The sequence below is a fragment of the Phytophthora parasitica genome (assembly GCF_000247585.1).
Source record: "Phytophthora parasitica INRA-310 unplaced genomic scaffold supercont2.39, whole genome shotgun sequence".
NCBI lineage: Eukaryota > Oomycota > Peronosporomycetes > Peronosporales > Peronosporaceae > Phytophthora > Phytophthora nicotianae.
In genome coordinates, this window is record NW_008649025.1 from 542,855 (window position 1) to 567,279 (window position 24,425).

The 24,425-nt window shown below is 50.4% G+C and overlaps 11 protein-coding genes and 3 non-coding genes across 22 annotated transcripts; 6 read left to right on the forward strand and 8 right to left on the reverse strand.

Moving 5' to 3' along the window:
• Positions 1 to 352: 352 nt before the first annotated feature.
• On the reverse strand, positions 353 to 424 carry PPTG_20564. The gene has a single exon. It is a non-coding gene; the product is annotated as a tRNA-Gly (tRNA).
• A 499-nt stretch (positions 425 to 923) lies between these two features.
• Positions 924 to 995, reverse strand: PPTG_20565. Its single transcript has one exon. It is a non-coding gene; the product is annotated as a tRNA-Gly (tRNA).
• Positions 996 to 3,286: 2,291 nt separating this feature from the next.
• Positions 3,287 to 3,355, forward strand: PPTG_20566. The gene has a single exon. It is a non-coding gene; the product is annotated as a tRNA-Gly (tRNA).
• A 1,498-nt stretch (positions 3,356 to 4,853) lies between these two features.
• On the reverse strand, positions 4,854 to 5,198 carry PPTG_14369 (hypothetical protein; the record flags this gene model as incomplete). Its single annotated transcript, XM_008910957.1, has 1 exon — positions 4,854 to 5,198. The coding sequence occupies one exon, from the start codon at positions 5,196 to 5,198 to the stop codon at positions 4,854 to 4,856; it is 345 nt and encodes a 114-aa protein (XP_008909205.1).
• A 234-nt stretch (positions 5,199 to 5,432) lies between these two features.
• On the reverse strand, positions 5,433 to 6,427 carry PPTG_14370 (hypothetical protein; the record flags this gene model as incomplete). The annotated part of the gene is made up of 2 exons (XM_008910958.1): positions 5,433 to 6,097; positions 6,244 to 6,427. 2 exons carry the CDS (start codon positions 6,425 to 6,427, stop codon positions 5,433 to 5,435), a joined length of 849 nt encoding a protein of 282 aa, XP_008909206.1.
• Positions 6,428 to 8,140: 1,713 nt separating this feature from the next.
• PPTG_14372 (hypothetical protein) lies at positions 8,141 to 8,767 on the reverse strand (the record flags this gene model as incomplete). The annotated part of the gene is made up of 1 exon (XM_008910959.1): positions 8,141 to 8,767. One exon carries the CDS (start codon positions 8,765 to 8,767, stop codon positions 8,141 to 8,143), a length of 627 nt encoding a protein of 208 aa, XP_008909207.1.
• A 177-nt stretch (positions 8,768 to 8,944) lies between these two features.
• On the forward strand, positions 8,945 to 11,449 carry PPTG_14373. 2 transcript variants are annotated; one of them, XM_008910960.1, is made up of 3 exons: positions 8,945 to 9,412; positions 9,480 to 9,557; positions 9,643 to 11,449. In XM_008910960.1, the coding sequence occupies exons 1-3, from the start codon at positions 9,014 to 9,016 to the stop codon at positions 10,903 to 10,905; spliced, it is 1,740 nt and encodes a 579-aa protein (XP_008909208.1). In that variant the 5' UTR covers positions 8,945 to 9,013; the 3' UTR covers positions 10,906 to 11,449. The 2 variants fall into 2 exon arrangements, with proteins under 2 accessions (XP_008909208.1, XP_008909209.1); XM_008910961.1 differs by having other exon boundaries at positions 8,945 to 9,557.
• Positions 9,544 to 11,709, reverse strand: PPTG_14374 (hypothetical protein). Its single transcript, XM_008910962.1, has 2 exons — positions 11,447 to 11,709; positions 9,544 to 11,374 (listed from the first exon to the last, which is right to left on the reverse strand). The coding sequence occupies exons 1-2, from the start codon at positions 11,646 to 11,648 to the stop codon at positions 11,040 to 11,042; spliced, it is 537 nt and encodes a 178-aa protein (XP_008909210.1). The 5' UTR covers positions 11,649 to 11,709; the 3' UTR covers positions 9,544 to 11,039.
• A 101-nt stretch (positions 11,710 to 11,810) lies between these two features.
• Positions 11,811 to 13,867, forward strand: PPTG_14375 (A/G-specific adenine glycosylase; the record flags this gene model as incomplete). The annotated part of the gene is made up of 6 exons (XM_008910963.1): positions 11,811 to 12,332; positions 12,395 to 12,548; positions 12,617 to 12,837; positions 12,907 to 13,077; positions 13,135 to 13,368; positions 13,433 to 13,867. 6 exons carry the CDS (start codon positions 11,811 to 11,813, stop codon positions 13,865 to 13,867), a joined length of 1,737 nt encoding a protein of 578 aa, XP_008909211.1.
• A 154-nt stretch (positions 13,868 to 14,021) lies between these two features.
• On the forward strand, positions 14,022 to 16,029 carry PPTG_23486 (hypothetical protein; the record flags this gene model as incomplete). Its single annotated transcript, XM_008910964.1, has 9 exons — positions 14,022 to 14,634; positions 14,702 to 14,801; positions 14,880 to 15,027; positions 15,163 to 15,303; positions 15,363 to 15,511; positions 15,578 to 15,643; positions 15,700 to 15,759; positions 15,824 to 15,912; positions 15,989 to 16,029. 9 exons carry the CDS (start codon positions 14,022 to 14,024, stop codon positions 16,027 to 16,029), a joined length of 1,407 nt encoding a protein of 468 aa, XP_008909212.1.
• PPTG_14378 (hypothetical protein) lies at positions 15,527 to 18,901 on the reverse strand. 5 transcript variants are annotated; one of them, XM_008910965.1, is made up of 5 exons: positions 18,654 to 18,901; positions 17,023 to 18,585; positions 16,773 to 16,951; positions 16,444 to 16,693; positions 15,527 to 16,385 (listed from the first exon to the last, which is right to left on the reverse strand). In XM_008910965.1, the coding sequence occupies exons 1-5, from the start codon at positions 18,831 to 18,833 to the stop codon at positions 16,167 to 16,169; spliced, it is 2,391 nt and encodes a 796-aa protein (XP_008909213.1). In that variant the 5' UTR covers positions 18,834 to 18,901; the 3' UTR covers positions 15,527 to 16,166. The 5 variants fall into 5 exon arrangements, with proteins under 5 accessions (XP_008909213.1, XP_008909215.1, XP_008909217.1 ...); XM_008910967.1 differs by having other exon boundaries at positions 16,444 to 16,951; XM_008910969.1 differs by having other exon boundaries at positions 17,023 to 18,901.
• A 14-nt stretch (positions 18,902 to 18,915) lies between these two features.
• On the forward strand, positions 18,916 to 20,243 carry PPTG_14379 (hypothetical protein). 4 transcript variants are annotated; one of them, XM_008910970.1, is made up of 5 exons: positions 18,916 to 19,004; positions 19,125 to 19,184; positions 19,266 to 19,467; positions 19,549 to 19,694; positions 19,767 to 20,243. In XM_008910970.1, the coding sequence occupies exons 1-5, from the start codon at positions 18,942 to 18,944 to the stop codon at positions 19,956 to 19,958; spliced, it is 663 nt and encodes a 220-aa protein (XP_008909218.1). In that variant the 5' UTR covers positions 18,916 to 18,941; the 3' UTR covers positions 19,959 to 20,243. The 4 variants fall into 4 exon arrangements, with proteins under 4 accessions (XP_008909218.1, XP_008909219.1, XP_008909220.1 ...); XM_008910971.1 differs by having other exon boundaries at positions 18,916 to 19,184; XM_008910972.1 differs by having other exon boundaries at positions 19,125 to 19,467.
• Positions 20,244 to 21,001: 758 nt separating this feature from the next.
• Positions 21,002 to 21,943, reverse strand: PPTG_23487 (hypothetical protein). The gene has a single exon (XM_008910974.1). The coding sequence runs from the start codon at positions 21,717 to 21,719 to the stop codon at positions 21,159 to 21,161; it is 561 nt and encodes a 186-aa protein (XP_008909222.1). The 5' UTR covers positions 21,720 to 21,943; the 3' UTR covers positions 21,002 to 21,158.
• A 351-nt stretch (positions 21,944 to 22,294) lies between these two features.
• PPTG_14380 (TKL protein kinase) lies at positions 22,295 to 24,027 on the forward strand. Its single transcript, XM_008910975.1, has 2 exons — positions 22,295 to 23,486; positions 23,562 to 24,027. The coding sequence occupies exons 1-2, from the start codon at positions 22,411 to 22,413 to the stop codon at positions 23,842 to 23,844; spliced, it is 1,359 nt and encodes a 452-aa protein (XP_008909223.1). The 5' UTR covers positions 22,295 to 22,410; the 3' UTR covers positions 23,845 to 24,027.
• The last annotated feature ends 398 nt before the right edge of the window (positions 24,028 to 24,425 follow it).

The following is a 24,425-nucleotide window of genomic DNA, read 5'->3' on the forward strand; positions in this document are numbered from 1 at the left end:
CCACTATGATACATATCCCACAAAACGGATCGTATCAGCTCGTCAAATTCACCCACAGCCCACTCGTTTCGATCCAGAACGATACGTCGAACATAACCTTGAGCTGAGCATGGTTTTACCAAGTTAACGGCTACAGCTCCTACATGTAACAGGGACGCTGTAGTGGGCCCGTCTAGCCTTCAGGCACCTGCTATAGACTTCACAGTCCCGCAAAGTAGTGCATTTGATATCGACAAAAAGTGACGAGAGGTGCTTCGAGCAACGAGCAACAAGCCACCGACTGACTGAACCAGCAACCGGAGGCGGAGAGACCGCCCCAAACAGGCCGCGCAACACAGAAGGAAGCAAGGTGTGCGCCGCCGGGGAATCGAACCCCGACCTCATCCGTGGGAGGGATGAATCCTAACCATTAGACCAACGGCGCATCAGACAGACTCAATGTTACCTCAAAACAAACACCACCGAAACCACAACCCTACCCAAACAACAAACGCCACAAACGCCACAAACGCCACAAACGCCGCAAACTAGCCAAAAACAGCAAACGTCACAAACGCCTACACCAACATGCCAGCTGCAACGAGCAACACCCCACAGAGTATACACCATCCTCGCGCGCTGCCTCCAACGCACAAATTGCACAAATTGCATATTCAAGAAAGTACTTGTGTACAGTGTAGTGCACAACATCTCACTCCGAGAGGCAAGCGTAATAAGTGACTAGAGGCAAGCGTAATAAGTGACTAGATGGTCAGCAGGTCGAGTAACTAGATGGTCAGCAGGTCGAGTAACTAGATGGTCAGCAGGTCGAGTAACTAGATGGTCAGCAGGTCGAGGAGGCGTACCGACATGCAGTAGGACGTAGGAGAAGGCGTCGTGGTGGGGAAAAGGTGTGGCAATGCGGCATAACAGCTGGTAAAAGTTGCGCCGTCGGGGAATCGAACCCCGACCTCATCCTTGGAAGGGATGAATCCTAACCATTAGACCAACGGTGCACATCACAACATCCAAAACAACCACAAACTCACACAAACAACGACTCCGACATCGGCACTACTTTCCTCGTGTCTATCACATTGCAGCGCGAGTCTGCAATTCAAACACACACAAACAACGACTTAAACACACACAAACAACGACTCAACACACACAAACAACGACACACAACAACAACAACTACTACTACAACAACACACACGCGTATAACATCTTCAAACACTGCGGCGACGGCGACCGCTGCGCTACGGAAACCATTTCTGTCGGCTCAACTATCTTCGACTTTGGGAAATAGATTGTTCGAGCTGCGGGCCCACACATCGACACTTCCTCAATAATACGGCGCTCGCAGAGCCACAGAAGTCCATTGCTACACCACAATATCTATAAGTTGCCATACCGTGGCTGAAAGGGAATGGGATAGGCTATGAAAAGTTGTTAAGATGGCATAATCGGTAGTGGGTAACGGGAGCTACCACTGCCAACCAACGGTGAAAGAGTCCAGTGTGGCCCATCAAAAGGAAAACCCGAAGGATGGATGTTTTGCATCGCTGCTGCGCGTTCGAACTGCTCCAGAAAAAATTGCAATCGATTCAGCCCCATTGCAAATCTGAAAGGATCCGGCGTTTTGGCGTGAGCTAGCGTCAGCTGGGGAAGTCATGCTTTCGAGCGCGTCTTGCAAGTCGCAGCGGGATGAGAATACCCTTGCAGACGTCGTGGAATCATATCGGGATATTTATCGAGGATTTGTTTTGGAAATTTAAATAATATTGAGTTAGTATCGACTGTAGAAAGTCGGTGGAAGCAATGTGAGCAGCCTTTGGCGCTGCTTGCGCTGTTTCTTCATTCCCGTCATGTTTGCCTGGCTCGAGCGATCATAAATGCATTTCCCCGACTTCGCCTGTTCGAGAGAATTAGTGGATATGGAGTATATTATCGCAGATATTTTGGTTTGGAAGATGTTTGGGACTTACCACGCGAGATGCATCGCTGGAAGCATGGTCGGTTCTTTGTGAATCCAAGTCTGTGTCATTTTACTGGGAGTTTGGGAGCTGCGCATCAGCTTTGGTTGTAAGCTCCCAAAACTTGCAGCCGTAATCCTATTGATCGCTATAAATACAGCAACATGCGAGAGATCCTACTGAGAGACAAATGACCGGCACTGTACGGTCCCTCCTGCTGTAACTATAACCGAGATCGAGGAAGACCACGTCAGATCGGATCAAGAAGCACCAGATCCAGATCCAGATCCAGTAGAATATTGGGACGAGATCTTCGACGTACTTGGGAACGAGGAAACAACAGAAGCTGACGAGGCTAGACTTAGAGAATTGCATGAAGTCGAGAAATCGGAGATTCTTACGAGAGGTAAGCCAAAATATATTCAGCGGTTCTGACGAAGACATACCACAGCCTGACACTACAGAATTCCCGTGTTGTTATATGAAGAAGTTCCTCTTGATAAGAAGCTATCAGCTATCCGAGGATAGGTTTCAGACATTTTTCTCCTGCGAAGAGATATTTGGATTGAGACCGTATACAGAGTATGAAGCACAGCTCGATAGGTTTGATGTACTGCTATTTGATTTTATACAGCTATGCATTCATTGCTAAATAAGATGGGTACCTGTGTGCTCTAAGCTCATTTATATTAGATATCTACTTGTTATTGAGCGGCGTTCAGTCCGTCACAGGGATATTGGCAGCCAGATACTCGTTCAGCTCAGCCCACGTCAAACCATCACCAGAGACAGCGTTTCTACTACCTGAAGCTGAAGTTGCAACTGCACTGACAGCACCATAGTAAGCCTCCGTTCGGATAGCTGCAACCTCAGGCCGGCCACGACTGTCGCGTAGTCAGCGAGTGTCCATAGCCTGGGGATCCTGCGGATCTGTGTGGACTGGGTTGTGTATGCTGTACTGCCGTCACCTTGGGCGATGGTCGGGTCGTACAGCAAGTAGCAACTCAGCGCGAGCTGCTCCCGATTGGCCTAGCATCTTGGCCGCTGGAGATATCACTCTACCTTCTTCCGGGTGTTGTCCGGGTACTAAACCTAGAAGCAACGAATACTTTATTGAAAAAAAGCCGATTTTACCGATCGGCAAAACTAACCATTTAAGCCTTAAACTCGAAATAAAGCTGCTGCTTTAAACCACACTGTGGTGTATGCTATGTGGAATGTTGCTCGTCGCAGCTGGCATGCTGCTGTAGGCGTTTGTGGCGCTTGTTGTTTGGCTAGGGTTGTGGTTTCGGTGGTGTTTGTTTTGAGGTAACATTGAGTTTGTCTGATGCGCCGTTAGCCCAATGGTTAGGATTCATCTCTCCCACGGATGAGGTCGGGGTTCGATTCCCGAGTAAAGATATGAAGCCAGCACAGCGAATTCTAACTATGATTGAGTTTCTGTAAGCATTTCCAAGTGGTATTGTTTTACTCACCCAGAGTGCAGAAACAAGAGTGGTGACGTAGGATTCGTCGCTGGAGGATTACTCTCCACTTGTCGGTCGCTTCTAAGAGTAGGTGTCGTTTAAGTGTATCTACACTTATAGAGCATTTAGCAGAGAGCAATCAGGGAAGGTCGTAAACACGTAAGTACCGGGCAAAAGGCCACGACAGGACCGCGGTATCGGGTGGGGATGCTCTCGCTGCTGCTCGCTTGCGAGCTACAGGCGTCAAAACGCAAAGTGAGGGAGAAGCACCCGCCAGTGCACCGCCGTTCCGCAAGAAGTAGATTAGTATACAAATAGCAAATAAAGCAACACTAAAACCTAGTAAAATGCACTCTCGTTAAGCACACAATCTTGGCAGCGCACAACCAACAATGTCCTTGCGCATACAGTCTATGGTATAGTCCTTCGCCATTGCACGCACGCGTACGCAGTAGCCGGTTGTAGTACAGCCGCAAGCTGCACTGGTAGGCGCATGAGTGCCCTTGGAATTTGTCTTGCTAGACACTGTCAGTGGACGGTGGTTCGTAAACGGGGCACTAGACACTGGCAGGACTGCATCACCTTGGCACTCGACGGGTAAGTCACACTGGCTCACAATAAGTTCGTTGTTGTAGCAGTGAAATGTGTATTTTTTTCGCGTTCGGTTATGCGAACGTTCAGTAACGACAACAATGATATTGGATGCGCTCGCCATTATTAGTAGAAATAGTACAGCAAAACCGGCTGGGACTGTATGCTCCAGCTAAAATGTGCGAATGCCGGTGGGTTTTCAAATATTTATCAATATCCATATTTGAACGTTTACGCTCTACATAAACTGGAATATAAATCCCCGCCGAGCGAAGCGAGTCGGCGCACGCTCTTGGTCGACTTAAACCTGTGTAAAGAGCCCCGCCTGCGGGACTCCGCTCGGCTTGTTATGATAAAATAGCATTCATTTTTCACAAAAATGGTTTAATAACCGTCGGGCAAACTCGGCAAATTCCATCGTACTTAACGAGTTTTGGTCCTTTTTCTATAAAATGGTATCAAATTTTCTTGGCTGCTGTTGGAGGCCAGGATTATAATTATGGAAACGTACATGATTTAGGTCAGGATGAATCCTGTATGTGGAATCGCATTTTAAGTGAGTAGCCATATGGGGAAGATTCGTCGAGGACGCGGAAGTTTCGAGAAGATTTGTCGAGGACGCGCAAAGATTCGTAACGTGTGGCTATCTACCTTGCAGGATTAATCCTGCTTGTAGCCATGATTCTGTCATGAAGGGAACTATTGTTTTATATAATTACACCATTGCTTGGTTTATCCCATGTAAAAACTCTGGATCAAAGACTTATAGCATTTCAACAGGAATCTTAATGCAAGTTACATGCATTCAATGTTAGAATGGAAAGCTACCATAGGGCACTCACTTGTCAGCAACTTGGATTGGGGCCACCTCTTCTTCGTCCATATCATTGTCCTCGGTCTCTGGCGCCGGAGCTTTTTCCTCCGTCAAAGCAGTCGCAACAGCCTCCGCCGGAAGTAGACGACCTGTAAGTAGGTAGCAGAACAGTTCGAACCGGCGCCTTGGAAGCGAAGCGTCACTCATATTTTGAGGGGGCACGGAGGTTATCTGGCGGATGAACATCCAGCAAACGAATACGCCACAGCTGAAGCCGTCGAATTGGATGGGGTTGTTCTGTGGAATGACGTCAAATTTATTTAGGCCCGCGTTCTTGAGACTAACGGCAACTTCCTTTGCCGCGTTCATATACGCCGGTTGGTTCAGCGGAACATAGTAGCAAATCCTCTTCGCTGTCACTTTGACAACCACACAACACCAATGCAGGTTCCCGAAGTTGAGAGGAACAAACACCGACTCGACACCTTCTTCCTGGGCTTACTTCAGCACGCAATCACGGACAGCTTTGCTCAATACAGTCTTCCCAGTATTGCGTGTGCGTGTCGTTTTAACGACAGCGGATTGAAAATCGGCGAACCGACACTATGTGAAATCCCTGCAACGTCGCAGACATAGAGCTCGGATGAAGGAATTTGATAGCCAGGATGGTGGTGTAGCGCGATAGAGCATCCCATACTGAAAGTCAGCGACACCTGGGAGTCCCTGGATCTGTTGGTAGGGGTACGTGCTTTCCACCTTTTCTGCTTTCTTCTTGGCGAGGCCGTGATTTTCTGCAGGTAACGCGGGGATACCAATCTCTGTCATCCATTTGTATGTACCCAGTCCCAATTCGACGACCTCTTTTAGATTCCGGACACGCTTGAAGATCTCAATCTGCTTTCTGGAGAACTGGCCCACATCCTTTATGAGAACCGTTTCGACAGACTGTGGAGCCGCCTTTTCTTCACTGCTATGCGACTGACTTGGTTGGGATCCGTCTATCGATATAGCAGTCGACTTCGTGTTGGACAACGGCAAGACTTTCAAACAGGCATCAAGAAGCTTGGACGGAAGCAGATTGGACGGATCCTGGACAAGTACAGGATTCTTGCATATTTTCAACTTTGGCTTCTTGTTGTCGGACCCCCCGTGCCTGATAATAACCCCGGATAGACACCGCTGCGTTTTCAAGAGTCCAGGCTTATCCTCATCCAAAGCATCCAATAAATCTTGCAATGTGTCCACACTAGCGAGTTTACGTCCAGATTCTGCAGCCTCGAACCACTGTCATCCTTCTTTCTCCCAGCTACAGTATTCTTCTTCAATTTTCGTGGGGCGCCTACTTTCGTGACCTTGGGGTTCAATTATATGGTAACTGGTGAAGACCCCGGCTGGTCTTCATTATCGCTTGAACTTAAATCAAATTTCCGCTTTGCAGCGACTTCAAGAGCCATCTGGTCGCACACGCTTTTGTCGTCTGGTACCACGCTCCCGCTGACGCGAATCGCTCGCTTCTTGCGCTGACGAACGTTTCTCCACTGAGATAACACAATGTTCAGCATCTCTTCGAACTCTTCATCATCTTGAATATCCGCCATTTCGCTTGCTATGAGATGTGTATCTCGTACGGCTTCGCGGTAACGTTCAGACTGAGTTCTCATCTTCTTCTGAACTGATCCAGAACCGATAGTCGAGAACTTTTTATACGCGAACTGATTCACATGCTTCAGTGGTCGATTTGGCGTAGTCCATTTTAACGGTCATGTAACAATCCAGGATTTTGATTTAAAAAAAAACAGGATTAGTACTGGATCCAGTCCAGTTTTTTCCTGGATAATACTGGACACTTACATTTCGTCAATGCAGCTCCACGGAATTAGCGGTCCAGATACTCCAACATGTTTGCGATAAGCTATAGCATGGCGGCACGGAAGAATCATCGAAATGGAGAGCTCACAGTCGCACTTCCAATCCGACGTCCGCAGTCGGTGCTCAGAAAATTTTCCACTGACCAAAAGATCCCCTTCCATATCCGAATCCTCATCGTACTTGTACGTATCAAATTTCGCGATAGTCGTCGCATATTGCTGCTCAAGCTGCTGAGCAACATAGTGGGTAGTGAAGTGAAGCACATTTGTCATCTCCTCATTGTAATTGCTATTCACAAATCGACCAATTCGCGGTAATTGGTACTCGTACTCATTCTGCATTCTACGATCGTAAGCAACAATGGCCTTGATGCACATCGTCATGCTCATAGAGCCATCCACAGCGTCCTTTAGCTTCCCGAAAGCTTTCCAGACGGTTGTTAGTGTGATTCTTAAGTGCGGGAGCTTAGATCGTAAGTGAGAAACCCAGCGCTCTTGAGACGCATCCCAATTTCCCTGAAAGTACTCATAAAACCCATCCATCCTTATCCGAACGCAAATCTCATGTAGCGCATCGTTTGCCTCCGTGTATTTTTCCTCTGACTGTAAACCATCTTGTGAACCGCGGCATCGATCTGAGCAGCATCTTCAGAAGAAATCTTTCCAAACTCGGGCTTGGAACGCTTTTCTTTCAAGTACTTGATTACGTGAAAATGGCAGATGATCACCCGAGCTTCGGGAAAGTGTTCTTCGAGATCGCGGGTCTCGTTCAGGTCCTTGTCGACAACGATAACCCTCAGCATCTTAATGTGTGTAGGGTGGAAGTGCTTGAAATGAGCAATTGCTCTCTCCATATGCCAATCACTGTTGGCTTCAATGAGAAACTGTTGTACCACAGCACCCTCCCCAAATTCATTCATCCCCATGAAGGTAAGCAGTTGATAATTGTACCTATAAACAAATCATGGAAAAATCATGTTACATCCAGGATTAATCCTGTACACATGGATATGAGCTACCTGTTGGTCTTGTGGCTGCAGTCACCCAAAAGGACCTCTCTAAACCTTCTGTAAATGCGACGCATGTGCGCCGTAGCTAGCGAAATCACGCCGCTTTCACCAGCCTCTGTCTCCGCTATCGTTGAAACGTTCTCGGGGTCCGCAGCAGCGAACGCGGCGATTTCTCGAGCTGTTCCCTCGTTATCGTCCGCGTTACTGGTTGAGGACGCATGGTTTCGAACCAGGTTGTCGATGTCTACCTGAATGACGTTCTGGTCATGTTCCAGAATATAATCGTAAATGCGGGATCGTCTGGCACCAACCGCCAACATAACATCGACACGGGCGGTCACAATCGGTTCGGTAAGGCCACGAGACGTAGGGTACGTTGCAAATGCCGCTGGTGAAACAGGATGGTTATGTGTGAAACAGCCATTTTTCACCATCAATCCTCCCTTCGCCATATTCCAATGGACGACAAAACGAAGGGGCAATCCGTCAACAGGATGTGCTGGCGAGGCTGACACCCTTCACTGCGTGACTTGCGTTTCTTCCACCCGTGTGTACAGATGTACGTCCGCTGGTATGAATCAAATTCCTCAGGAACCAGCTGAGACGAATTCTCCCCTTTCTTGGTCTTTAGCAACCGCCTGTTTCTCTCTGCGCGTGACATGGTCTCTTTTACAGGCAGGACTTGCATGGTTCGCTTGCAGTACAGCGAAAAATATGCTTGCCAGGTGTCCCAGTCGGCATGCCACGTAGAAAGCGCATCCACAGACACAGAAACGTCACCATCGTTACTCGCCTCGTCATTAGACGCCTCCTCTGCATCATTCTCCACATCCACGTCGTCGCCATCATTCTCCACATTCACGTCCTCGTCATCATTCTCCACACCCAAATCACTCGGGTCTTCATGGCTATTATGATCGTCACTCCCAGCTCCAATTTCTTCATCTCCCTGCTCAGTCGACTCTTGTTCAGCGCTTAAAGGCGGCTCCATATCAGCAGCACGCTTGGCGTCGGACAGGCCGGGGCCTCTGCGGCGGGGAGAACCGTTCCGAGTGCGCATGTTTCCTGCTCGTCCTCGACGGCTTCTCAGGGCGGGCAACAGAAACCAAAATGAAAAACAAATCTCGTAATTTATCTTGATCGGAAATAGCCGAGAATGCAATGAAATTTATCTTTCAGTCCTGGACGGATCCAGGATTTAGATCATGTACGTTTCCAGAATTATAATCCTGGCCTCCAAAAGATCCCAATTTTCTTTTAAAAAAATCTGTTCTGATTGGCCAAGGCTACCAGAATTGCAAGCCTGATGTGGACGTGGAAGCTGGCTGCGCAATGCCGTCTCCTACGGAGTCCTTCGAGAGCACGGCTCGATTCCAACCTCCAACGTGTTGCTCCTCACGCGCGCAACCTCGCGAGCTCGTCTGGCGGCTTTCGGTGTCAAAGCTGCGGCCAGAACTTCGTCAAGTGGCAGGGTCAGTGCTCAGCCTGTTCGGAGTGGGGCTCCGTGGTGTCCTCCAAGCCATCCGAGCCGCTGTTCCGGCAATCGAACGCCTCGTCCTTCACTAAGAACAAAACAAAGCGTGCGGTGGCCTGGTCCAGCACAAGTCTTGATACTTTTGAGGAGAGTGTTCCTCATGCTCTTCGTATGAATGAGGTCGAATTGGACACATTCGTAGAGCGGATCGAACTGCCAGAACGCGAGTTGGTATGGCATAAGAATATAAACTATGGAATGGGAGAGTCGCAGCTACTAACGACAGCTTGCTGATCAGAACTGGGTGCTAGGAGGAGGCTTGGTAGCTGGCTCATTGACGCTGGTGGCAGGAAACCCCGGAGTCGGCAAAAGTACGGTACGAACACTGCATTAAATGGATTGGATGCTAAGCTACGTGCTGATTAGAAACTATGGTGTGTTGGTGTTTTATCTGTACACAGCTTGCCCTACAAATGGCAAACATGTTGGCCAATGGGTCGGCGATGCGTGAGCGTGGAGTGCTGTACGTCTCCGGTGAAGAGAGTGTGCTACAAGTGCGGATGCGTGCAGAACGCCTCGGATCTGTGAGTGACAGTCTGTTCGTGGCCAGTGAGACCAATCTGAACTCGGTGTTCCGGTTACTGGAAGGCGGAAATGGACGTGAACTGGGTGACGATGAATATCAAGGATTTGGGGCTGTAGTGGTCGACTCCATTCAGACTGTCTACGCAGAAGACATCCCCTCACCTGCAGGTACAGTGAACCAAGTGAAAGAGTGCACTCTTCGATTACTTCGACTAGCCAAGTCACGCAACGTGCCAGTGATCCTGATCGGCCACGTGACCAAAAGTGGAGATATCGCTGGTCCCAAGGTGCTGGAGCATATCGTAGACACCGTGGTGCAGCTAGAAGGCGATCCACAAAGCGCACGGCGGTTTCTTCGGTGTCAGAAGAACCGATTCGGCAATACCAGTGAGGTCGGAGTCTTCAACATGATGGACGAAGGTCTCCAGCCACTACCGAATCCCCTCATGGCATTTGTGTCATCTCATGATGAGGACGATGACGATTATCCTGATAATGGTGAAGAGACCGAGGTTGAGCCTCTTGACGGATGCTCTGTTACCATTGCGATGGAAGGCAAGCGTCCCATTCCCCTCGAAATCCAGGCCCTGGCGAACCGAACACAGTACAACGTGGACGCTGGACGGGGTGGCGGTCAGTCCTTCTCTCGTGTACGCGGTGTGGGTGTAGCATTCGACAAACTGTTGCTGTTGTTCGCGGTTCTGGAGAAGAGAGCGAGGGTTTCTTGTCGCAACCAAAGTGTGTTTGTGAATATCGCGGAGGGCTACACAATTCAAGAGCCTGCAGCAGATCTGGCGCTAGCTGTGGCTTTAGCCAGCTCTGTTCTCGGTCGTCCTGTACTGGAACGTGCCGCCTTTCTAGGAGAAGTGTCGTTGTCAGGCCACGTGCGACCAGTTAAAATGCTCGAGTCGCGTCTCACGGCAGCGCAGAAAATTGGACTGGAGGTGTGTGTGATCCCTAAGGAGCACGACCAGGCCACACGCCGCGCTTTGCGTAAGAAGTTCGCCAATACGCTAACTGTGATCGAAGTATCGACGTTGCTACAAGCTCTGAAGATCGCGTTTCGTTCTCCAACGACCGCGTCGTTCTTATCCCGACCAGACGGGGCTTCAGTGGCGGAGGATGGAAGCACACTCTAGTCTGCCCTCTCGATATGCAAGTGTAGTATTTATTCCTTCACACGCACGGCCGCAGGACAGCGGTCTTCTCTCTTCCTCGAGTTCTCCAACCCTGCTCTTCCTCTGCTCGTGCCTCTTTATCCTGCACATTCCATTCACCTCCGCTTCATGATATTGCTGCGTTTGCTCTTGCCACCTACTAGAGCATCCAGTGGGAGGTCCAGCTTGTCTTCCAGCGAGATGGAAGGGCTCCCCGTCCGCTTTGGCGGCATCTTGACGACCGTCTTGGGCTGGCGAGCAGCCTGCTGCTTGGTGTTGCTGTTGGCTGCCTTCTTTACCTTCTGCTTCGAGTCGAGCTTGGGTCCAAGTACGCGGCCTGTCTTGAGCACTGTGCGGTTCCCACTCGCCGTCACTTTGGCATGTGGTCGGTGGGTCGCGTGCAGCTTCTTGGGGTTCTTGTGCGCCGCGTCAAGGTCCAGCTTGACGTCCACTGCGTCGTGACACCATATAACCGGCCGTTAGTCACCTAATATATCTTGAAACTGAAGAGAAATGGACGTACGCGTTGGCTGCATGGCCTTAATCTGCTGCGCCGTGAGGTGGTCGCCAGCCCGCAGTTTGCGCTGGTAGAACTTTTGCAGCGCCTCCTCCTTATTGGACGAGATCTTGCCACCCTTCCACGCGATGCGCCGCACACCGCTGCTGCTCAGACTCGGCGGCACCGAGCTCGCCTTCACGTGGGACAAGACGGCCACGCGCTGCATAGATCGAAGAGCCTTCCGTCGATTGGGGAACTGTTCAGCGACTGTATGTTGTTGTTTTCATGTGTGGTACACGAAAAACACTAATGACACCGGATTGCCGCTAAATTGTGACTAAGGGTGTAAAATGCATCTCCCGCCAAATTCGTTTAACACTTTGAAAAAATGCCGCCGACAGCGACGATATCGTCCACTTCCGCTGCGTGCGAGCCGGATATCGAAGACCTGATCAAGCGCGAAGCCTCTAACGCAGCTAAAGGCAAAGCGACGATATTCTCGACGCAACACGATGCTAAGCGACACGATTTCCGACCGCAGGAGCTGCTGACCACTCGAACGGAGCTGCTCGAGTGGTATGACGCGCACCGCCGGAAACTTCCGTGGCGAGGAGACTCACCGCCGTATTTGACAACAGCAACGCACACGAGTCAGAAGAAGAAAATTGCATCCAAAAAGACTGGACTGGAGACGTTCCTGAAAAAGGAGGTGGAGAATGTCAAGTTGGAAGAGATGCCTGTTGCTACGGATGGAGGTAATATGTTGAAGCCTAGGAAGGTGGCGCCGTACGAGACGTGGGTGTCGGAGATCATGCTGCAGCAGACGCGCGTGGACACTGTGGTGGAGTATTTTTTACGCTGGATCGACAAGTTCCCGACAGTTGCAGCTCTGGCCGAAGCGAACGAAGAGGTAAGTAGTAGCGTTCATATCTGCTGGCAACATAAAGGATATTGATATTGTGATGGCTATAGGATGTGAATGCATTGTGGGCTGGACTTGGATACTACCGCCGTGCCAGAATGCTGCATGCTGGAGCGAAGTACGTGGTGGAGAATTATGGCGGCGAGCTGCCGTCTACAGTTGATCAACTGCTGACAATCCCGGGCATTGGGCCTTACACTGCAGGTTCGTAGCCATAAACTCTGGTATGAGACTCTAGACACTCAGCTCATTTTGTGGGTTACCTTTAACAGGAGCAATCGCATCTATCGCCTTTGGAAACCGCGAGCCATTAGTAGACGGCAACGTAATCCGTGTGATGGCCAGAATGCGAGCTGTAGGAGCGGATCCGAAAAACAAGCAACTGATCAATTTTTCATGGAGAGCGGCAAAGGACTTCGTAGGCGAATGCAACCGCCCAGGCGCTCTGAACCAGGCGTTGATGGAGCTTGGGGCGACAATGTGCACAGTCCAGGTACCGGATGAGCATTACCGCGGTAGCTCTAATTTCGTAAAAGCTCACGTGTCATATTTGCTATTGCAGAACCCTCGATGCTCAGATTGCCCTGTCAGGTCAGTGTGCCTCGCGTACGAAGAGGCAAATACAGTCAAGTCTAGGACTGAGAGTACTTTAGTTGAGTCGACTGAGTCAAGTAATTCGTGCTCAATTTGTGACTACACACGTGTTACGGAGTGGGATGAGTCTCACACCGAGGTGAGCTCGACTGGATTCATGTTGACATTCCAGTATCTAACTCCTTGTACTCAACAGGTCACCAAATATCCTCTGAAGGCGAAGAAGAACGACTCGAAGAATGAGACGATCGCCGTTGCTGTAGTCTCCGCTCCGTGTGGTTCACCGACGGAAGAGACAACAGCACCGAGAAGGAAGCGTAAAGCTTCAAAGAGTGTCGAGGCCGAAGCTTCATCCGACTGGAGGTTTCTAATGTCTAAACGTCCTGAGGGTGGACTACTCGCAGGACAATGGGAGTTCCTCCACAGCAAGGTGCGTTGTTAATTAGCCTACGCTGAATACGTGACGCTGTGTTAACATTTGATGTGCTGCACAGATGAGCGATAGCGACAAGATCCCGCCATTTTCCAAGCGGAAATCGTTCATGGACTCCCGGCTCACGGACATATTCAGCGAGACAGCGCTCTCTCGACTCGACAAGTCTGCCCCTGAGCGACGCGATCTCGGTGAGCTCACACACATTTTCTCGCACGTGAAGCACCACATGGGCGTCGAGCACGTGCATTTCAAGTCTCAGCCTGAGCTGCTGCCTGGTGCTGAGTCCGACGAGCTGCGCTGGATGACAGTCGCAGAGATGAAGCAACGAGGCATCACGACTGGCGTTAAAAAGATCCTGCAACGTGTGTTACATCCCGACAAAGCCACCAGCAAGAAGGCAAAGGCCACTTCAAGCGCGACTAGCACAGTCTCACACGTCACACAAAGTGGTGGGAAGCGATTGAAAACCATCGCCTCTTTCTTCAAAAAATAGACCTAAAACACTGATGATCAAGTCTGACAGTTTCAAGAGCTTTACATTTCGCGAGATGAACTGATCTGTTTTTCGCATAAAGGCCTAAAATAAGTATTCTCATAATCCAAGAAAGACGTGACATTTTCGGACAAATTGGGCTGCTGGGAAAAAGATGGCGAGCGTCGACGCCGTGGACGAGTTGATCCCGCGCGTCGTGGCGCTAGAGATCGACCACGAACTGGACGACTTGGGCACCGTCAAGGTGCAGGCGGCAACTTCAACACCCGAGCGCGTCATCTACTTCCGCGACTTGAACTCGTGGGACATCCCACAAGTGCGAGCTCTGCATGAGGAATGGTTCCCCATCCGCTACAACCAGGCGTTCTACGACGGTGCGGCTCAGGGCATGTGGATGGAGACGGGCGGTCCTCTATTCGCTCGTCTGGCAGTGGAGATACCAGTCCAACCCAATCTGGAAGACCGACGAGATGAAAATATTCTTGGCGCTGTGACGGCCAGTACACTACCGCTGAGCAAAGTGGACGACCCAGACTTGATCTCTCCGGATGACTGGGAACATACTCATGTAATGTACATCTTGACACTGGGCACTCGGTCGTCGGTCAGAAGAATGGGTATCGCGTCAGAGCTGCTGCAGGAATGCATAGCTCAAGCCTGTCGCCAACCGCAGTGTGGAGCGGTTTATCTCCATGTGAAAGCTGATAATTTGAGTGCCAGACATTTTTACGAGAAGAACGGATTCCAGAACCTGCGGTATTTACAAGGTATGGATAGAGGTAGAGGGAGGAATGACCAGGTTTTGGTTTCTAACATCGGAGGCTGTTGCTGCAGATTACTACATGATTGACGGAGTGCGGCACGATGCGTTCCTGTACATTCGTTATGTGAACGGCGCTGCCCCGCAGAGCGGATGGTTCGATCTCATTACAAGGTATGCACGGTAATGTTTTAGTTATGATATCGCAAAGTACTATAGATGTGATACTCACTGTGGTTGCTGCTTGTTCAGACCGCTGTTCGCATTGTTTTCGATCGCCTCGTTCGGCTGGAAAAAGCTCATCGAAGGATTCAATGTGGACGAGTTTGAAGACACTGCCACTGACAAGCTCGCCCAGCCCGCATCTTCGGCACCCGTTGAATCGACAAGTATAGTCTTGGTATGATAAACATGACATGTATTCTATTTCCCTATTAATTCGCGGCCAGGAGATAAGCTAAGGATAGATTGGGTCGTGGGCTTATCGTAGTAACGACTTGGTGCTGCTTGAAGCGTGAGGAACATGAACTTCCAGGATCTACTTAATGAGGTCGAGGACGCGATGAAAAGCCCAGGATCTGGGGGAGGCGGGACGGGAGGTCATTCTTCAGGAGTCAAGTACTCCAACGAATCGGAAAGCTCCGCCAGAATTACTCAGCCTGCTAGCAAGGACCGGGTACGTTTTGTCATAAATGCTCTTGCTGCCTGCAATTTTGTTATTAATTACTCGAACAGAGTAAAAATGAACTTGACGATCTATTAGACATGCTCGGAGATGAAGACAGTAAACCTGCTGCCGTTCATCCGAGACCGATGTCATCACCGAGAGCAGGTGCATACAACTCACCCTCACGGAACGAGTTTCAAGCTGGCGGCACTAAAAAGTCCAATCCATATTTCATTCTTGTATTTTACTCGTTGCTAACTCGATCCACTTTGTTGTCTTGTAGATGTTCCCAAGTGCTGATGGATGGAGGGCGTGCCAGTCGTGGCCTTAGTACCGCATTCTCGTTACGGTATGACTTTGTTTTCACGAAGATTTAGTAAATTCTAACGCTTCTATCTTTCCTAGAGCATGTACTAATCTCCGATGTAACGAGTGTGACTTCACTGTTGTGCAATTTCCCGGCAAGTAAGTCACGACTAGAAAAACTTTTAGCATGATGCACCAAACCCACCGTTTCACGCTACGATAGGAAATGGGATGCCAGTGCCGACTACATGTTCTTTCGCGAGAATGTGCCAAACGAGACAAAACTTCGAGTTAAAATGGAAATCGCTCCAGGTGAGGCTTGCTACATGACGTTTTCAGTGCCAACTACTGACGGGTCGATGTAGATTTTGCTGCGTACGCTTGTCAGTGCAAGTGGCTCTCTATCAGTTCGCAGACTCGAGTGAATAACTGCCAGGTGAAATGGTCCTGTGCTGGACATTGAAGCTAAAGCACTAGCATTCGACCGTATCGCCACGTCAATCACATTTTCACGACTATTATCACAAGGAGCTATTAAATAATTGCCAATTGCATTGTCTTCTCGATCATGGACGTAGCTGTAGTTGTGGTTGGGACGCGATTTCGCTCTCCAGAATACGTTGGAACTCTCGGAGATCATCTAGATTGGGAGTTTTCGTTTCGCTATTCGCGTTGATCGCACTATTGTTCGATCCAAGGCGAAATAGCTGCTTCCATACGATAAACACAGCATCAGGAGATCTGTCAGATCCGAGCGCACACTGCGAAATGAGAGAATCGATTGTCTGCACAAAGAAAATAATTAGATACAGATCAGTAAAGGCATTTAGTCGCTGAGCGTACCGCAATAGCTGCTCGACTGGACACATTCCAAGTCATCAATCGATAAGCCCAATAGACGACTAGTAGGGGGTGAAGGTACTGCTGCTCCACAGAAAACTTTTGGATCTCGTTCCAATATGGATCTTTTGTCCTTGCACTTTCCAACTCGTATGGGTCGTAGAGAGCAGCGCCTGGTACTTGTCCATTAGAGATAGCACCGATTCTAGCAGCGCTGAATGCCCAAGGAGGCAAGACCTTCTGGTATGTCATCCTGAAAGCGACGAAATACAGCTTAGTCACCTTACCCACTATAGCAAAACTGCAGTACAGAAGAGCTCAACGCAACTTACAACGACGATGTGCGCGGTGCTGACATGTTCAGGCTTGCAATGACTTCGCTGGTCGAGAGCGACGCCATATCCGGTTGAGCTGAATCTTTTGATTCACAATTCGCCGCAGCCCACAGAGCTAGATACAAAACGTAGTCGCGCTCTCTGCCCAAGTGGTTCACCGCGCGAGATCTCATAACCTGTCGTTGTGGCAAGAAAAATATTATTAAGCCAAAGCTCGATAACACAGCATAACACTTCCAGCACTTACCTTCCGCATAGCAAGCGCCTTTCGTTCCTGTGGAGTTGTAGGTGTTGGGCAAGAAGCGATTGCTTCGCTTAGTCGCAGCAGTACGTAGCCGGCAAACAGCGTACCATGACGGATGAATGGCAACAGACTCAGAACTCCTCCACCACGTAACTCCGCTTGAATAGCTGGTTGACCATCCGAACCTGACAAAAGCTGGCTCAGCTTCTGGAGTCCCTCTCCTTCACTGAATCGTCGCATCTGAGTGCCGGATTGCGCATTTTCTGCCTTCACGATGTGCCAGTTTACTTCTTCCAAGTGTAGTCGCTGCAACACGGAGGACAGCATCTTTGATCGTCGCCGATTTAGCGCTGGATCTTGAACAACACGCGGCAAGGAACTGAATACATACGTTCCATGACGAGGCTGAGCAAATGATGCATACTCGGCCGCAAACTGCTCTTCACTAGCGAAACCAGCACCACGCTCGAATGATCCTTGCAGCTTCATGGAGAGTTGATAGGCGGGGCAGCAGGTTGTAGAGTCCATAGAAAGGAGTGACCATGAGCAAGACGAGCGATTCAGCTCTAAATAACGAGCCAAACGTATGAGATCGTTCCTGCCTGGAGAGTCAAACATGGCGTCTGTTACTACCGCGTGCGGCTCGAACGCATCCAGCAATTCGTACAGTGGATTGGGCTTCAATGCGAAAGATTGCTGGTCACCTGAGGCTTTTAAACCTTCATCCTCTTTGGCTGTGATCCCGAAGAAAGGCACTCCAGCGTGTAAGAATTGCTGATACAACTCAACCAGTGAGAACCTCGCGTATGCATCGCTCGCTGTGGCTGAGTGGCAAACTGGGTAGATAATGGACGACTGTATCAAGGATAGAACTACCAATGGGGCAGACAGTCGTCGTGAGAGTAAAATAGCCACTTCCAGGCCGAAATTCCCCTGCATCACTCGCAGTGTGTTGTGCATCCAGTAGACGACAGGCTGATGTTTTGCTCCAACGACACTCGTCTTCCTGCCAGAATTTCGAGGAATAAACCACATCTTGCGTCGCTCTTCAAGCTGCGGCGGCCATTGTTCATACAGCGTCGGGTGATCCACAGTCTTTCCCTGTTCGTTTTCAACCGGTTCCACCGGACATTCGTTTGGCTGCGCAATGTCCAAGTGCAACTCTGTTGTCTGTCCCTCCACCTTGGTCTGCTTACCCAGCCATTCACTTACTCGTTCATTTCGAGCCAATAGCTCCTGTGGAGTATTTGTAGCACCTGCATCTTCCCACGGAGGCGCTATGTCCACATTATCTGAAGTACACGGCTGAGTTTTTTCAACGTCGTCGTCGTCCACGCCCGTTGCTACAGTGGCAATTGCCGTTGCAACATCTTCGCCAGCAGCAACAGCATCCTCATTAGCCACTTCTTTCTTTCCTTGACTTACTGTGCTCTGTTCTGCAACCTCAGCCTCTTTGTAGGCATTATCTTGTCGTGTCTCCTCTTTTTCCTCCTCTGCAACAGCCTCCTTATCTTCTAACTCTTCGCTATCGGCGCTTCTCCTAATAAACGCGTCAATAGTATCCAGCTGAATCAAACCGCAGTGTTAGATTAGCAAAAAAAAGCGGTTAATGTTGCGAATAATTCGGAGCATACCAAGTCCTGCGAGATTGGCTCTGGGTGCTGATCCAACACGCGTACGAAGCCGCCAGTGCGCATTCTGTACAGCCGAAGTGGCGTGTCTTCATGTGGCAGATTTCCATGCGCGCGCTGCTGCTCTAGCATCGCTAACTGCGCAGATATTCGTCGCGTCTCCGCCGCATCGAGCGGCATCATAACGTTTGGTGAATGGATAATTAACTGAGGCGTACCGATTTATCGGTACGCAAAACCCGCTAAACTCGATCAGATGACAAGATGGAGTTTGACTTATCCTGAACCGAGATGGAGACAAAGGACGATAGCATGGCCCAACGTTGCGGCGTCTGTGGACACGACCACGAACAAGTACGTCGCAGAAGTTGGGGCGGAATAGAAAGCAGAGATCACGAGCTGCATTTCGAGGGGTTGAACGCTGGATTTTGATGCGAACTCGTGGCTAAACTGTGGGGTTTCTGCTTGATACAGGGCGTCAAGTGCCCCATTTGCGGTCACACCGGCAAAAGCCGCACGTACAGGTGCTTCAAGGTGAAAATCCATTATATTCCAGTAGACGCAATGTTCATACGATAATTATGCTGACTTCTTCTCGGTTTGGCAATGAGATAGATGGCGTTTACGGCGTTTGAGTTTACGGTGCAGCGGTTCGACTGCCAGGGGCAGGACGAGTCTGTCGCTGGCACAGTTGCAGCTCTGGAGCGCGCTAATCTGGCATTGTGGACATTTATCAAGATCTTGAGGGAGAGAATCTTCCCCAATATGGCCAAAGTTCTTCCGGACGACCCAATGTCGCGGCATTTGGTTTCGTTTGGTGCGGAAGCCTTTTGTGTCTCAAGTGGATGCTGGTGGTAGAGATGCTAATGAAGTGCTATTGCGTCGGACTTGGATCTAGTTGGCGATGGACCTATGGGTGTCGCACGATGGAGGCCTGCCTCGGAGGAGAACGGTAGCCAAGTGGCCATTATCGAGCATTTCGGTATCGTGGAGCCCAAGCGGCGGCAGGGATATGCAAGGAGGTTCCTCCGCGCAGTCGTCGAGGTGAGAACCTTGGTAGTCGCGCATTGAGCTAGCTCGCAGGCTCACAGTGAATGCTGTTGTGTTGTGTTGCAGGACATTGAGGCTATCTACGCGAACCAGCCTACACATCCGGAAGCTCTAGTCGCATATGTGCCGCAAAACAACTCGTTCGCGGCGATGAAGTTGTTCCAGTCGGTTGGATTCCAGCCGGCGTCGCAGGTTGAGGTAGTGGAGGACAGTTCGTTCCTGCGAATGCGGATGGCGTGGGGCTGCTGCCGTACTTAGAGGCTGAGAATTTACGGATGTCTGCCTACCTCTGTTGCAAATCAGCGATCAGAGCGTGCTGTAGTGATAGCGGAAGGTGAACGAAGAAATGGAGTAGCTGTTGCAGTTGCCACTGGGCAGCTGTAGTACTTGTTATGCGAGTCCGAATAATGTATCACGAGTTGAAGAGTGCGTGCTGAGATGAACGCCATATCCCTGCCGTGTATATCGATTCCTCTTATTTTTCTTTTCAACATATTCCAGCTTTAAGAAAAATAAGATGATCCGATACACGAATGAAGACTGATCGATGGCCATTTTGCTGGAGCTACAGTACGATTACGGAGACGCCGGAGTCGAGGCTGATGTCGCAGTCTGAATTCCGGGTTTAGCTTAGTGCAGATTTGCAACCGGGAAATCGCTACGGAATCAAGCTCGTAGTGTCCTGGACAGCCTGTCCAACGAGCGCTGCGTTTATCAAGGCAACTCTCGAGATGCCCGCAGGACAGCTTCAACGACTTCAACAAGTAGGTGTCTCGGTGATCGATCAAGCGCTGACCGAGATTGGATGATCCAAAGGAGGGCAGCTGCCTCACCCAACGCAACGGGAACAAAGCGACCAAGTGCCTGTTCTGTAGTAAAATGTGCAGTGAATGCGGGCAATGCGGAACACTGCCGAAGAGCTACCGTGAAGGACCCACCTGCTAGACTATTACGGCGCGCCCATTATCGTATCGCCTTCACGTTGAAGCTTACCCTTCGTAGGATGGACAAAGTCGGCCATGTCGGCTCTCAGTAACCTATGTTTTTCATGCGTTTCATCCGAGCACCCAATGCCAAGCAGAGTACAAGAGTTTTCATGTCCCCGCATCGATGGGCTGACTGCATTTTGGTGGAACTTTGCCTTCTTGTCGAGCTTAAATTTTTCTAGCCGACTTGGTAGACGAGGCGAGGGAGCACAGTTGCATGTGAGTGTTGTTCGTTTGCGGAGACATCGTTGCCGAGGAAATCGTCGCTTCACTTCGAGCAGCACCAAGTCATTTGCTTCTAGTTTACACCTTTGACCTGGTTGTGTTGCCTGCACCCGGAAATCTAGCGTTTATCGTGTCTCAGTCTCACAAGCGATATATGAGTCTGTTGAAGGTGCATGCATTCTTATTCTAAAGTGGATACAGGTAGCTAAAATAGCAATGCGATACTAAGCTGACTACGCCAAAGCTATTATAATGCCGGTGTTTTGCGTCGATGTCGTACTCGCCGATGACGAAATGCATGTGCGTCCCAGTGCTTGATCGGAGCAATCAAGGGGCATGCTGCCTCGACCCCGCTGCCGAAGACGCAATAGATCTTTGCAAAGCAGCGAGTGCTGCACCGTGCTGCCTGCACTGTATTCGCTTCCAATGTGCTTTGCAGATTACCCAAACAACTATAGATCCAGCCATTTGATGATCGAAAGCTCGCGACTGTGGACATGCCACATTGCAGCTGAACACAGCTCAGAACACCGCCAATGCATGCATGCCCTCGAACGCAAAAGGAAGCACAATGAAGGCGAAAAGGACAGCGACGCCGTTCCAATATCAGCGACTTGAAGCATTTGCATGCGCTCCATGAAGGATGGACTTTAAGTCGCTGCAACCGACACAACCAGCTCGAAATAGTGCATGGAGCAAGCAAGTCGCAACGTGATCTCTGCCAACTTGCTTCTCCATTGGCTCGAGACACCCACATCTCGCAGAGAAGCAACAGATATCTTATACGATACCTGGGCTTGATGGGCATCGTGGTGGAACGTCTACTGATGGAGCCTTAGTTGTCCAGCTGGCTACATGTGCTCGACACTAGCCCCATATGAGATTCGAGGTGAAATTTCAGTCGAGATGGTAATGAGCTACACGATCTTGTCGATGGATGCACGCCGACACTTGATGTGAATGGTCCAGCGTCGCCACCCAACGGCGACTCGAACTATCAAGCTGCGGTCGGAATCGAGCGGCGGATGCTTGATGACTTCGGATTTCGAGCGAGTCAACAGAAGTGATGATTTCCAAGAGCAAAGAAGACTGCAGCGACAAACAGTGCTTGCTGCTCATGTTGTTAGCTGCTCCCCCATCTCGGCCTTGAAATTGTTCCAGCGCAGCGCAGCTGGCAGGACGGTCCATATGTCCATATGACGGGGGGTTGGAATACGAACTCAATCACGTTGAAGTTAGCTATCTGAGAGGAACTTGTACGAACGGTGCAACTTAGGCGAACACGTGTTTTTCTCAGCGGCCTTTCATCAACTGCTTACAAACATCAAGTGTCTCAGCGCTCTCAATCAACTTGTGAGATAACGGATGTCAACTTAGCGAAGACCGTCGAACGCACCGTTTCGATTCAGGAGCTCGAAAAATCTAAAGCCTCCAAACGGTTCACTTCGCTTCCTGCCCTGTAGCTCCCAAGCACAGCTACCTGCACTCCTGCGCTGCTCATGGCGTCCGCGTCCAGACGACGTGGTAGTCTCGGAGACCGCCGCGGTTTCTTTCACTTGTGTGGGTCTCCCATCCGCACGCAAAAGATGGAGCTCGACTACATCCACGGCAAAGCACACTCGCCCACCCAAGTGAGGGCTGCAGAGCTGACGGCGGACATCGATACGCCGCTAATGCAGCGCCGCCCAGGCAAGAAGAACCTTAAGCAGAAGCAACGCCATGCCGAGGCAGACGCTGCCATGGCGGCTCTTGCCAGACAGTTGGGCCAAGAGGGTGGCGGCGGCTACTACGACAGTCTCCGTGGTCTCATGGACCTCGACAGTGATGCACCCATGTCCTGTATGGCCGACGAAGGCAGCAACAACTCGATGAGACTGGAGGGTGCTCGACAGGCCGGCATTCCGCTCTACTTATCAGACTGGTTCGCCCCCAACAAGGACTCTACTCGTCGTCGACAGACCAACGTCATCATGACACGAGAACCAGAATCGGAGTCGGGGTCGGTATCCAGTGACTGCTCCGACAACAAGGAGAATCATCAGTTCCTCAAGCCACATCAGAACGTCGACATGGCAGACGTGGTCATTGGCCGTGTGATCGGGGAAGGAGCGTTCGGTAAAGTGTTCAAGGCTTCCTGGAAAGGTCGAGACGTGGCTGTCAAGGTGCTGATCCGACAGAATCTGAGTGCCGACGTGGTGCGGGAGTTCGAGACGGAAGTGAAGATCATGAGCTTCTTGCACCACCCGAACATCTGCATGCTGCTCGGGGCGTGTCTGGCCCCCGCGAACCGTGCATTAGTCATCGAGCTAGTGGAACAAGGCTCACTCTGGGCGATACTGCGCACACGACGACGACAGCTCACGGACGAGATGCGTGCACGGTTCGTACTGGACACAGCTCGTGGCATGAGCTACCTGCACCAATTTGAGCTGCCGATCCTGCATCGAGACATGAAGAGCCCCAACCTGCTTGTCGAGCGCGACTACTCGATCAAGATCTCGGACTTTGGTCTGTCGCGCGTCAAGGCGCAGATTCAGACCATGACTGGTAACTGCGGCACTGTCCAGTGGATGGCGTACGTTGGCTGCAACTTTTGTCTTTTTGGATCTTGAAAAGACACTCACATGATTTTTTTTTGCTACTGTTACAGACCAGAAGTGCTAGGCAACCGCAAGTACACAGAGAAAGCAGACGTGTTCTCGTTCGGCGTGGTAGTATGGGAAATCTTTGCCGGGCAATGCCCGTATGACGGTATGACCCAGATTCAGGTGGCATTGGGTGTACTCAATCACGACCTGCGTCCGCCGATCCCGCGCTCGTGCCCGCGCTTCTTCGCGCGACTGATTCGGTCTTGCTGGATGAGGGAACCCAGTCTGCGTCCATCTTTCTCGGAGCTCGTGCGTACCTTCGAGCAGTACGTTGCCCACCAGTAGCTGCAACATTGGCAGAAGACATGCTGGTACGAAGAAAACGATGAAAAAAACGCCACCGAAACGTGTAGTCAGAATGCAGTTTAGGGTCGGTATGGCAGGCGGGCGTTGACCAAGCGCCATGAAATTATTTAGCTGTTAGTGCGTGTAATTACTCAATGCACCATACACACTTAACCGTTCGTATTACTGGCACTTGATGCATGAAGACAGGCCACAGACTGCGAAGCTAACAAATGAGTTCGAAACAAGTGGATGGCGGCAGTCGAGGCTGTATGGTGCTGGCAGTTGATGTGACCAACGCTGAGTGCAGATTCCAACCCCCCCCCACTCGGAATGTGGAGCAAGTTTGGAATCTGCTATCCAGAATGTGGAGCAAGCCAGTTAGATGTAGTACAAATGGGTAGCTATCCTTATCACAAGATTGTAAGATCCTCTTCGCTACGCTTGATTGATGCCATCGACGCCACTCAGTGGCCGTCATTCTAAACTATATGTCCGTGTTCGCGGCGAGTTCCTGTGTCAAGGAGACCTCCATGCGTCGAGGTCGTTGAGATCTTCTGCGGCTGTGCCAGATTCGAGTT